Source organism: Wickerhamomyces anomalus (assembly GCF_001661255.1).
Source record: "Wickerhamomyces anomalus NRRL Y-366-8 unplaced genomic scaffold WICANscaffold_3, whole genome shotgun sequence".
Classification (NCBI taxonomy): Eukaryota; Fungi; Ascomycota; class Saccharomycetes; order Phaffomycetales; family Wickerhamomycetaceae; genus Hansenula; species Hansenula anomala.
Window position 1 is genome coordinate 1485006 of NW_017567112.1, and position 13027 is coordinate 1498032.

The 13027-nt window shown below is 35.6% G+C and overlaps 6 protein-coding genes across 6 annotated transcripts; 5 read left to right on the top strand and 1 right to left on the bottom strand.

Moving 5' to 3' along the window:
* Positions 1-39: 39 nt before the first annotated feature.
* WICANDRAFT_68730 (heavy-metal-associated domain-containing protein) lies at positions 40-1389 on the top strand (the record flags this gene model as incomplete). The annotated part of the gene is made up of 1 exon (XM_019184136.1): positions 40-1389. One exon carries the CDS (start codon positions 40-42, stop codon positions 1051-1053), a length of 1014 nt encoding a protein of 337 aa, XP_019039409.1. The 3' UTR covers positions 1054-1389.
* A 183-nt stretch (positions 1390-1572) lies between these two features.
* On the top strand, positions 1573-3525 carry WICANDRAFT_92376 (LLM class flavin-dependent oxidoreductase). The gene has a single exon (XM_019186360.1). It carries the CDS (start codon positions 1945-1947, stop codon positions 3352-3354), a length of 1410 nt encoding a protein of 469 aa, XP_019039410.1. The 5' UTR covers positions 1573-1944; the 3' UTR covers positions 3355-3525.
* A 93-nt stretch (positions 3526-3618) lies between these two features.
* Positions 3619-5622, top strand: WICANDRAFT_78819 (uncharacterized protein; the record flags this gene model as incomplete). Its single annotated transcript, XM_019184790.1, has 1 exon — positions 3619-5622. The coding sequence occupies one exon, from the start codon at positions 3619-3621 to the stop codon at positions 5620-5622; it is 2004 nt and encodes a 667-aa protein (XP_019039411.1).
* Positions 5623-6449: 827 nt separating this feature from the next.
* On the top strand, positions 6450-8532 carry WICANDRAFT_31202 (sodium:solute symporter family protein; the record flags this gene model as incomplete). The annotated part of the gene is made up of 3 exons (XM_019181806.1): positions 6450-6650; positions 6704-6751; positions 6802-8532. 3 exons carry the CDS (start codon positions 6450-6452, stop codon positions 8530-8532), a joined length of 1980 nt encoding a protein of 659 aa, XP_019039412.1.
* Positions 8533-9821: 1289 nt separating this feature from the next.
* WICANDRAFT_62771 (uncharacterized protein) lies at positions 9822-10148 on the top strand (the record flags this gene model as incomplete). The annotated part of the gene is made up of 1 exon (XM_019183433.1): positions 9822-10148. The coding sequence occupies one exon, from the start codon at positions 9822-9824 to the stop codon at positions 10146-10148; it is 327 nt and encodes a 108-aa protein (XP_019039413.1).
* Positions 10149-10711: 563 nt separating this feature from the next.
* On the bottom strand, positions 10712-12559 carry CAT2 (carnitine O-acetyltransferase CAT2; the record flags this gene model as incomplete). Its single annotated transcript, XM_019181716.1, has 1 exon — positions 10712-12559. The coding sequence occupies one exon, from the start codon at positions 12557-12559 to the stop codon at positions 10712-10714; it is 1848 nt and encodes a 615-aa protein (XP_019039414.1).
* Between the last annotated feature and the right edge of the window lie 468 nt (positions 12560-13027).

Below are 13027 nucleotides of genomic sequence, written 5' to 3' on the forward strand. Positions count from 1 at the left end.
AACTACATATTCAAATCATAAGAACCACACTCATTGAAAATGGTGAACACTGTTCTCACGGTCTCTGGGATGACTTGTGGTGCCTGCTCCTCTGCCGTCACCAATGCTCTAACAAGCATAGATGGCGTTCAGGATGCATCGGTATCATTAATAACCGAAGAAGCTAATGTTAAGCATTCATCAAGTGTTAGCGCAACTGATTTACAAACCGCTATAGAGGATTGTGGATTTGATGCTATAGTGATATCAAGTGAGGATGAAACTCCAAGAGTTTTTGAAACAAAGTTGAGCGTTAAAGGTATGACTTGTGGTGCTTGTACTTCTTCAATAACATCAATGATTGAACCAAAAGCTGGTGTACAAAAGTTTGATATCTCATTAGTCACTGAAGAAGCAGTTGTAAAGCATGATGATACTATCAAACCTTCACAATTAAAAGAATGGATAGATGATGCTGGTTTTGATGCTGAAATTTTGGAATCAAGAGAGATTACTAATGGGACATCTGGAAGTCTACCCAACAAGCCAACTGGATTAGAACAAGCTGAAACTACAATTTCAATCAAAGGTATGACCTGTGGAGCTTGCACATCTAGTGTTACAAATGTTTTGAACGATATTGAAGGTGTCTTAGATGCAAGTGTATCCTTGGTGACTGAAGAAGCTAGAGTTAAGCATTTTAAGACTTTGAATCCAAGTGTATTGAAAGATGCTATTGAAGACTGTGGATTTGACGCTGAAATTGTTGATACAGTTACACAGAACAATCAAAGCCCGTTGATAGAGACTACAAAATTCACAGTTGATAGTGATTTGGATTTGGTTGATTTGGAACAACAAATGTCACAATTTAAAGGCTATATTTCTTCAAGTTTGATTGATGAGTATTCAATCGCTGTCACTTATGACTCTGCCAAAACTGGTGTTAGATTTTTGGTGAGAGATTTCCAAAGTATAGGGGTTATTGCACAACCACAGAATATCATGAAAATAGGTCTGGAGAGTAAAAGGCTCATTAAGGGCATTATGACTCTTATTTTTGCCTCTAGTTGATAAACGTCATGTCTTACCAATCCGTTTTTTGTTAAAGTTTGTGTCTAGCTGAGCAGCTTTATCTGAAAAATCAGTCTGCCATTTTGAATCGGGAAAGGGCGGATTTCTTGAAAAAAATCATTTCAAAGTTGGTGGATTTAAAAGGAATAAAAACCTAAGGGTCCATTTCAGTCACTTTTATGGCATATGCGTATATACGTATCGTATACTAGAAGCTTCAGGCTGCTCTATGAGGAAAGCTCATCAAGAATTCTGTACTTAATTGTTGTTCAAAATTGAAAGAGACACAAGCAAAGCATTAGGACTTTGGACAGATCAAGGTAGATTAACCAAGCTAAAGTCGTTTTTGTTCCCTATAAGTTACAATGGCCATCGGTCATTGATACTTGATACGATTCAAAAAGTCCTAAGCTGAAACTTGAACTCTCGAGTTCCAATAACCTCAGGTTTTATTCAAGGCCCAATTTTTTTTTTTTTTTACAAAAATATACCTGTATTTTCGCCCAAATTGCAAATGATGGTTTGTTCATTCGCGAACTTGTTTTGCAAAGTTTTCGGAAACATGCTTCCTGTTATCACCGTTGAAGCTTTGGACCAATTGTTCTTGTACACATGGAAATTTCAACTTTGAACCAATCACCAAAGCACTAGTCATTTAACAACCAAGCCAGTGCACTGAATGATGCGTCGGCGTTTCAAAAGGGACCTACATTACAATCTACTATCGGGTATGATATTGAAATGTCAAAAGTTCTAAAGTGAACCGATTGAACAATATCATCACGACGAAGAAGCCACAGTATTCAAGATTGACATCAATTTTATTTAAAGAAAGCTTCATCCTATGATTCAAGAAACCTGTCAGTCAAATTTGGGGGTCACTAACATACAATGACAACCAATACCAACAAAAGAGTAAAATTATCATCACAACCTAAAAAATGGGTCATCAATGCCTTTCTTATGAATACTCCTGGCCTTCAAAATACAGGTCTTTGGGCGCATCCAGACAACCAAATATCAAAATACAACACTATAAAGTTTTGGCAAGATTTGGCGGTTAAGTTAGAAGATGCAAAATTCTCTGGTATTTTCATTGCTGATGTTTTAGGACCATATGATGTTTATAAAGGACCAGATAATTTAACTCCTGCCTTGGTTGGTGCTGCCCAATTACCAACAAATGACCCACAACTAATTGTTCCTGCAATGGCAGCTGTCACCAACTCTATTGGCTTTGGGATAACTGTAAGTACCACTTATGAACATCCTTATGATTTGGCCAGAAGATTTTCAACGTTGGATCATTTGACTGAAGGTAGAGTTGCTTGGAATATTGTTACATCTTATTTACGCAGTGCTGCTAGAGCTCATGGTTTACCTGATCAAATTGATAAAACTATTCGCTATGAAAGAGCCGACGAATATCTTGATGTCGTTTATAAACTATGGGAAGGTTCTTGGAAAGATGATGCTGTTGTGAAAGATAAGGTTCAAAACATATATGCTGATCCATCAAAAGTTCGCTATATTCATCATGAAGGTAAGCATTATAAAGTTGATGGGGTCCATCTTGCTGAACCAAGTAAACAAAGAACACCAGTCCTATTCCAAGCTGGTTTATCACCTGGAGGAAAAGAATTTGCATCAAAGCATGCTGAAGCTATTTTCATCACTGGTTCTTTCCCTGAAAAAGTGAAGGCAAATGTCCAAGAGATCAGATCAAAAGCTGAAAGCAAAGGGAGGGATCCTAATTCAATCAAGTTTGTACTAGGTATTACCGTTGTTGTTGATGAAACCGACGAAGCTGCCCTTGCTAAGTATGAATCCTACAAGAAGTATGCAAATCCAGAAGGTGCTCTCGCGTTATTTGGTGGATGGTTTGGATTAGACTTTTCAAAGGCACCGGATAATGTTGATTTAAAAACTTTGGAGGGTCCAATTGGTGATTTCATAAGGATGACTCGCCCAGAAAAGACATTAACTAAACAAGAATTCTCATTAGACTCTTCATTAGGTGGTGTTTATCCCAAAGTTATCGGCTCCGCAACCACTGTTGCTGATAAGCTACAGAAATGGATAGAAGACACTGGTGTTGATGGATTTAATTTTAACTACATTATTGCTCCTGATACATTTGAAGACTTGATCAAGTATCTGATTCCAGAGTTACGCAAGAGAGGTTATGTAGATGATGAGTACTTTTCTCCTGGTGGAACATTTCGTGAGAACTTGTCAAGAGTGAAAGGAAAAAATCATCTAGATGAAGATCATTATGGGCATTCGTTCAAATGGACATAGAAGGTTAAACCATAATTATAAAGTGATTAATTGCAAGCGTACAAGTTAGTGTAGTCACGTGCCCAAATTTTGATTTCGCGAAAGCCTGTCATCTTAAAACGGGCAAGTAAACCCAGCAGAAAAATTTCAATTAATTCTGCTCATATTCAGGATTCCAAACACAAAAGTTTCTCAAATTTACTATAAAAAAGATCTTTTCCTCACAGCGATGCATTGTCAGAATGCTACAATTAATACTCAACCTCCATAGAGAACTTTTTCAACATGCCAGGGTCTGCAGAGCCACATTTGATGAATCGATATTACGATTTTGTTGAATCAGCACTTATTGGTGCATCCACAAGATCTCTTCAAAATTTTGAGTTCCAAGAATTTTGGTCTTCAAACAGAGCCCAAAGTGTTACTCAACAGACAATTTATGACAAGATTTCAGAGATCAAGGATATATTAATCAGAGGGTCTGATACGACGAATCAACCCTTGTTGCATCAAAGATTTGCTTTCAGAACGTTCTTCATTTTCCCTGATATTTCTGTCCTTCAATGCTTAAGATTCACCCCATTAGATAATGGGAATCGCTACGTCCTTTATAAAAATAAGATTCCTGATTTGATTTTCAATAAAGCAATTTCTGTTGCACATTTTAGCTCCTCAGAGATCCCCGATTCTTTCTTCGGAAGGGTTTTCAATAGTATGAGTGATAGGTTTGAAAAAACTATAACTGAAGGATTTCCAGATCCAGTGGGAAGACCATCCGCAAGATTTGAGGACGCTATAACTGAAAGAACCAGAGGTCATTATAGAGGTATGTTTGAATACTTTTCAGAGCATCATGGTATAAATGCCGATACTTTAGGTAATAAGCAGTTCAAAGATAGAGCTCGTATATATTTGGAAAGAGCCTGTTTGCGCCCAATCATGTTTATGTTTAAAGGATTTTTCAAAGTGGAAAAAATGTTTGAATGTGAACCTTTAAAATTATTGAAGGAGACAGTTGATATTTGTGATAGGCGTGGGAAGGTTGTTCATTCATTTCCCTGGGAATTAAGTAGCTTGGATATGGAACGCAAGGATGGTCAAGTTTTCAGATTACCTATTTTATTTGTTGATTCTTGTACAAGCCAACTATATTCAGATATCTGTTTTGACCCTATTTTGAAAAAAAACATCAGAAATGCACTTGTTTCTATGATTGCCACAAATACTCCCAGATGCATTATTATTGATTGTTCCCAAATGTTTTATTTTGAATTGGATGCAATTGATAATGAAATTGAAGTGAATCAGAAAGAGGTCCGTCTGCCTCTTCGATACAAATTTATGGATATTGACACTGCAGGATTAACAGCCACTATGGTGATTGCTTCCTTAATTTATCATGGGTATTTTATAAAAAGAGACACTGACTTTGTGAAAGATAAAAGAATTATGGCTGATGCAAAGAAACTCTTTATGAGAAATTACCACGAACTGACTTTTGAAATAAAGAAATTCTCAGATGAGATTTATTTGGATCAGGAAATTCAGGAACATCATCAAAGATTCAAGAGAGTAATTTTCGATACGAAAAGACACGGAAAACTCAATTACAGCGGTGAAAATTTTGACAGCAGGAAAAGTTTCCAAACAATTCGCATGTCATATGAACAATATCAGAAAACCTTTCAAATCACTACACCGCTTGACGATAGAGGTAAACATGGTGTTATATTGAGGATTTTTGATCCAATCAGAAGAATAATTGGTGGTCAATTCTTAGATGTTGTGGATAGCCCCCGTGCAATGTTTGAACTATGTCAACAGGAGTATCAAGACACTCTAACAGCATTCAAAGAGATTACTTCTTACAATAACACTACGTCTGATATCGATGCCAAAATAAACCTCCCAAGGGTTCACGAGAATGGTAATATTGTTTTTTCGACAAGGAACAGGAAGAAGTTTTTTTGTGGTGCATATATTGTTATTGAAGAGATAAAAGGTCAAATTAAAACCCCAGAGGAGATGTCGCTTGCTTCCAAGCAGCTTGACTTGATGCACAACTTGTTTATGGTTTTTGATGGGCAATTGGAATTAGAGGATATTGTTGTTCAGGATGGAAAAGTGTTTTTCACAAATTTTGCAAGTTGCTTTATTTTGTACGCTGGATGCTTACCTTATATGGAAGAAGATATACGAAGACTTAGAAAGTTTAGAAAAGAGATATTAGGAGAAGATGAAAATAGTAACATATCATCACCATTGGATGCTAGCCCATCGGTTACTTAGCTGAGCTTCAATTGCCCTGCTTTATTTAGTTCCTTTGGAACTGGGTTCTAAAAAATTATAGTATTATGTGGGACTACTTGAATCCTTAAGCAACATTTATGATTGTCAAACACGTAGTCTCACCCTTGGAACCTTCACTTTCCTAAGGGAAGAATCGAATCTGAAAAGGACTTCTATAAATGTCGACTGTCAAAAGGGAAGTGTCAACACGCTAGTCATCTAGTTCATCAACTACACCAGGATCCCATTAATGGAGCCCAAAATATCCAATGCACTCTCTATTTTTGAAGCTTTAATACTGAACCCAAAGGTTTGTCAAAGACCACTGAATGGTTGTTACGTAGTTAACTAACTCAAGAGTCAAGATAATACTCAAAACGTATTCGCGAAAGCGTGGGGCCCCCAGTGAATCCCCCACTTACGAAATTCTCACAAAATCCAAACCAAAAACAAAACAAAACCAAAACAGATGAAGTGATAAAAGATAAGCAAAATCAAGAAACAAGAATCAAGGATTGTCAATCGATTTCACGAACATTTGCTTGACGAAGATTGATGGTGTTCTAAAAGCGGCTAGCAGAGCGACATGATAAGATTGTGCAGTTTTACAACGTTCACCATGATTAGATACAATTCTATCTGATAAGAGTTGCACATCCCATATAACAATTCAGGCAAAGATCTTCCAAATCATGAGATAACCTCTAGACCCTGAATCATGAGGTCAATTGACAATGCGGTTATATAAAGTGCCCCAGATAACCAACAAATTAGGGCTATTTGAAGTTTCAACATCCAAAAATACGCGCTGCTACTTTTGATCAAAAATGACAAGTGCTACTATTCTAAGTCAATCATATGGGTATGGCTTCGTTGTTGGGCTAGGGGCAGCTTTTGCTATAGTCATGTGTGGTATAACCTATGTTCTTGCTAAATACTTGAACCAAGTTCAAAATTCTGAAAGATTCACAACAGCTTCAAGAAATGTTGGAAGCGGGTTGATTTCAAGTGCTGTCGTTAGTTCTTGGGTAAGTGCTATTGTGAATATTGATACTGTGCTCTTGACTAACACCATGAAAAGGTTTGGCCTGCAACTATCTTGACTAGTTCTTTATGGGGGTACACTTATGTAAGTAGATACAATTTAACAGCTAATGTTCATAGACTAACTTTTATCAGGGTATAAGTGGTGGTTATCTATATGGAATGTCAGGAACATTTCACATCCTTGCCTTTGCCTTATTAGCTATTGAAATTAAGAGAATTGCACCAGCATGTCATACAATTGGTGAGATCATTAAAGTTAGATATGATAAGGCAACTCATTTTGTCTACATGTTTTATGTTAGTGCAACTAATTTAATGGTTGCCTCATGTTTATTATTAGGAGCTTCTCAAGGTTTCAACGCAGCAACTGGTATGAATGTTATTGCTGCTAACTTCTTGATTCCTTTAAGTGTTGCAGTTTATACAATGTTTGGTGGTATAAAGGCAACTTTCTTGTCTGACTGGATCCACACTGTTATCATTTACATAGTCATTCTGATCATGTGCTTCAAGGTATTGGCAAGCTCTGATATTATTGGATCGCCAGGAAAACTTTATGATATGATTCTTGAAAGTGAAGCCAAGTTTCCATCTAAAACTGGTACAAGTTTCCTGAGTTTCAAAAGTAAAACTATGTTTATGACAACATGGAGTGTCAATATTGGTGGATTTGCTTCTGTCTTTGGTGATCCAAGTTATGGACAAAAAGCCATTGCAGCTGAACCTAAAAGTGTTTTGGCTGGTTATGTTCTAGGTGGTGTGTGTTGGTTAACAGTTCCATGGGCTTTAGGTATAATTGGCGGATTGACTGCAAGGGCCTTGTTGGTCTCTGATAAATTCTATACTTATCCTAATGAATTAACTTCACACGAGGCTAGTGCTGGTTTACCTCTTATTTATGCTATGGGTACAATAATGGGGACCCCTGGTGCTGTTGCTGCAATCTTAGATTTGTTTTTATCAGTCACAAGTGCCTTGTCTGCAGAATTGATTGCATTTTCTTCTATTTCAACTTTTGATATCTATAGAGGTTACATTAAACCAACAGCTACAGGTAAGGATCTTATCAGGGTTAGTCATGCAATGACTATGATTTTCAGTCTTGTTGTTGCTTGTGTCTCTGTTATTTTCAACTATGTTGGTGTCACTGTTGGTTGGTTAATTGGATTTTATGGTATTTTATTGTCACCAGCTGCTTCTATTTTGGTCTTCACTTTATATTGGAAAAAGACAAGTAGTTTTGCTATTACTTATGGTTCACCAATTTCAACAATTTGTGGTGTTATTTGTTGGGTCGCAACAGCTTATGCTTCAGGTGGTGCTGTTAATAAAAATACGTTAATGACAAGTGAACCATCAATTGTGGGAAATTTTGTTTCATTTGGTGGATCATGGATTATTATTCCAATATTATCATACTTGAAGCCAGAAAAAATTGAATTTGATTTCAAAACTTATTCAACAGCTTTTGACGCAGCTGATGATGCAGATGAAGAAGAAAAAGAAAACATGACTGTTTCAGTTTCTGATCAAAAGGCATTAGCTAAAGCTTCAAAGATTGCATTAATTTTGACTGTTCTTATCTTGATTGGAGGTTATATGATTGTCCCTTTAACATTTTATGGAACTGATTATAAGTTTTCTAAGAAATATTTTACTCAATGGGTTATTATTATGAGTATTTGTTTACTTTTGGCAAGTATTTATATTATTGTTGTTCCGTTATACCAAGGTTTTGAATCATTCAAGCTTATTTTCCAAGGTGTATTTAGAAGCAAGAAAGCTGATGTAATTGAAGGTACTGGCAGCGATAGTGAAGTCATTGAAGTACAATTGAGTGATGCTAATAATAAGGAAAAGTGAACTCTATCTGGAAATTTTTCATGGTATACACTGGAAAGATATTTGATTAATTAGCTCGTAGATTTCAATGTCATTTTTGGTCGTTGTAAATCACTACTACACGTATAAGTACGAATATGGACGAATACTATCAAAACGTCTTATTTAAACGATTTCTATGAATTTTAGTCAAAAACATAATAACACTAGCTCTGTACATTCTCAAATCAATCTTAGCAACGACATCACCAAGACACATTTGAAGAAATGCCAGAGATGTTATTCAGTGTATATTGTATAGAAAACAGACAGCCATCTAATGATGCTCATAAGCTCTCATACCAGAAGCATTATCTAAGCTAGCTTGACGTTCTTCAACAAAAGGAAACAGGGAACATAAAGTATAACTGGATTGTTCACGCACGAGACCATTTCACCCGGTTTTGTTAATCAAAAGAGCGCAAACCGCTACAAAAAGCTCTCAAATATGCTAGATGCTAACGCGGCCCATGAAACAGAACACTGAAGAAACAAATAAAGTAACTTGAAATGTCTGAAATATTAAGGAGTTGGCTGGTTCGCGACTCGTCAATTTATCGTCGACTGTTGTCCTCTCTCTGAATCAAGTTGACTCATAGTAGATTCAAAAGGTTAACAAGTTGTTAAAATCAATTCTTATGGAGTCTTAATAATACATTTTATAATTGTACTAGTTGCGAATTTTTATTATCTCAAAGACATTCAGGATGTGGAAAAAATTAGGTCGATATTGAGATTTCTACTGAATTAATGAATCAGCTACAATACTCATTTCAACAAATATAACTGATCATGTATCAATCCGGACTAAACAAAGTCAATAATCATCACTGTCCATCCAGAATTAACAGATGATCTTCATGAATATGACATTCAACGCTGAAATATACACAACTTCAATTGTAATTCATAATAATTCATGAACCACGTAATTGAAAGATTGCCAAATTTGCGTTTAAACTGACCAGACTTTATGGACCATTAATCTTATATAATGGCTTCAGCAATGAACGAATGATGGGTATGATTAAGAAAAGCTTTACCCAGGAACACAGGTCCAGAGTATGTTGATGAAGCACTGCTGCTCCTTTTTTGTTTTTCATGAAAGTTTCGTGCCCATTCCATTTTTCCCCTTTTTGGCACAAATCTTAAAAAGTGTTGCGCAACCCAAAGCGAAATGCGTATAAAGGTCAGATTTGTTGCATTCAAACTCGATAAACAACCAAAACAAAGCATTCCCAAACAATAATCAGGAAACTCAAGGCTTCATCATGTCCGGAAACAGACTAGATGGTATTGATAAAGAAAGAAATATTGAGATTTTGGAGCAATTGAACGAGAGGCTGGAACTAAACACAAGGCTGCTTGAACTTCAGCAGGAGTTTTCAGCAATTAAAGAAGGTCTTAAGAATGATGTTAGAGAGTATGAGGAGGCTGAGAGAAATCTTTTAGAATCTAATAAAGAACTAGAGGAGCATTTGCAACCTCAACTAGATGCTTTAGAGCTGCTTATAAAAGCGAATGGTGGTGAAGTTGAAATTGACGATGATGAAAGTGATGAAAATGATGAAAGTGATGAAAATGATGCTGATGAATGAATTGACTGAATGACTTTATAAGAATTTACAAGAGCATGTATAATTTAAGCCATGAGGGAATATGCTAACTGAAAGTCTGTAAGACAAAGCTGAACGTCATCTATCCTAATAGACTCCTCTATAACATTATGTTACTGACTGCTACATTTTAGAACATCTAAATTTGGAAAGACTGAACATTCTTATGATGATAAAGCTAGGCTGCCAAACTGAAATATCAGCAATAAGAGTATCGTTGACTACTTGAATCATCGACACATAGGGGTACAATATGTATTGATAGGCAGTAAAGAATGAAAACTATGTACAATGAAATGAAGCAATTTTCTATAGGAGACAAATTATGCAAGGAGAAAGCTAGCCAGAGGGCCCAAAGACATATTTATACATGTGTCTGATATCCTAGAGGTTTGTTTAAATATAACTACAAGTCATGATCCAGTGATCACCCAAATTGACTATAACTTTTTTTATTCATAACCATTCTGTATAATAATAGAAATGTATCAAACATCTCCAAGCAACATCATCACCGAAACACAACTAATTTCTTTTTAATCTCTTCATAATTTTGGTTTTTGAGCTTTTGTCAACACTTCAAAGATTTCATCAGCAGCTTCTCTCAAATAATATTCTAAAACTTCAGATTTATTTCCTGAACTTCTTCTTGTACAAACATTAACATGTAAGAAATCATTATTGATTTGATAAGCTAAACCCCAACCAATTGGGTTAACTTCACTCCAACCATAAGCATCATGATAATTTGAACTCAATTGAGATGTTGAAATTAACCAAGTTGAAGAATAGCTTAATAATGGATCTTGTAAGAATGGATGAGGTTGTTCATCCGGTTGTAAATGTAATTTCAAACCAAGAATATGACGATCGACACCTTCACCATTTGAAGCAGCTTTGATGTATTCCAAATGAGATTTAACAGCATTTTCAAAATCTAAAGCACGTTGAGAATCTGAAATTGTTGGATCTTCCCAGTTTTTAACAAATTGTAAAGATTCTTCACTAACTGAACGTCCAGCTTCTGTACGACCTCTATAAAATTTTCTTGTTGAGGCAGCTTCATAAGTTGGAACAACAGTACCAGTCATTTTATAATAAGCTAATTGAATAATCATTTGAATAAAAGCATCTGGGGATTTTTTAAAAGATTTGATTTCATTTTTAGCATATTTGTTATAATGGAAAACTCTAACGTCATGATTATCAATTTCTTGATCAAAATTAATAAAAGCTTTTTCAATCTGTTCGGAAACGAATGGAGAAGGTTCAAATCTTAATGGTTCTGGTTGAATTGATAAAGGAGTTGAATCAATTTCAATGGATTTTAAAAAGTCTTGTGGTTTTAATTCCCATAATTCTCTATTAACAAATTCATTCAATAACAAAGTTGGAGTACCATCCATTCTTGAATGTTCTGCAATGAAACCTGAATAACCATTCTTAGCAATGAAAAATTGAATAGGCTTATCGAAATAACGATTAAACCCATTTCCATGCCAGCAGTAATGAGCACGATCTTCATAAGTAACAGGTTGATCTTCATCTAGAGTGATTAAAAAGGTTGATTTGTGGATATCTTCCAAAGAAGCGATATTGATTGGAGTTTTAGTTAAATCTTGATAAGCCTTAAACCATTCATCTCTTGGTAATGTAGTCAAGATACCAATTGGTGATTTTGGAGTAATTGAACGGTTTGATAATTCAATGATTGCCAATAATTGTTTATGGATTTCCTTTAATGGTAAACGATCACCAGTCCCATTTGAATCATGAGTGTATAATTTATAGAAATCACCATTAATAGCCACAATAATGAATCCATTTTCCAAAATTGAATATAAAACAGTATCATCTTGACCCAATTCCTTTGGATATCTTGCATTGTTAAACATAACCTTGAAAGAATGCATACAATAAGGTGTACCTCTAATAACTTCTGGAGGCAAAGATTCATTTTTAATCAATTCCACGAAATTCAACACTTTATCAATAACCGCCAAAGCCTTGTGGATTTGATTTTTACCAATTGCATCTAAATGGACTGGTAAATCTCTATGACCATAGAAGTAAGAAACATATGGGAAAACACCATCATTATATTGTAAATAAGCATAATCATCCCAAAATTTGGATAACCAATTACGTTCAGTAGCGCCCAAAGATTCCAATCTTTCTTGTAAAACCGCCCCTTGGGTATTGAAGAAATCTTCAATTAGCGCTTCTTGCTTTGCATATTGTTCAGGAGACTTGATAAATGGTTTGATTGATTTTAAATAACGTTTCTTGGTGGATTCAATTGAAGGAACTGGTAATGGAGGTAATTCGTCTTGATGCTTGAAAGTAACACCTTTGAAGTTTGGATTCGAAGTTGAGAATTGTTTAATGGGCATCTTGTTGATTGATACTAATTGCTTGATAACTTGTCTTTTGAGAATGGTACTGGACATGATATTCTTTAAACGACCATCAGTTTTGCTTAAATAACAATGGTTAGAAAAGGCAATGGCAAATGGATATATGGGATGGCTTATATAGACCTGAATGCCTTAATAACTTTGAACCGACTGTGACCTTTGTTCAGTAGTTTTTTATCTGACTCGGTTGATTTGTTGATGATGATCCTGTGGGGTCAAAAGGAAGAAATTTGGAAAGTCGCGATGGTTTGGAAGAAGACGCATTTTGCCGAGGACGTTGAGGCTTTCCCGATTCGGATATGGTTGGCAGCACTGGTGACACGTGTGTTTTGACAGACACTGTGATATTCAAAAGAGTGTATGATGAAGTGATTAAATGGAGTGTCAAGTTGATTTTGGATCAAGAGACAGTGAGGAATAGTGTGAGGATAGCTAGTCATCGGA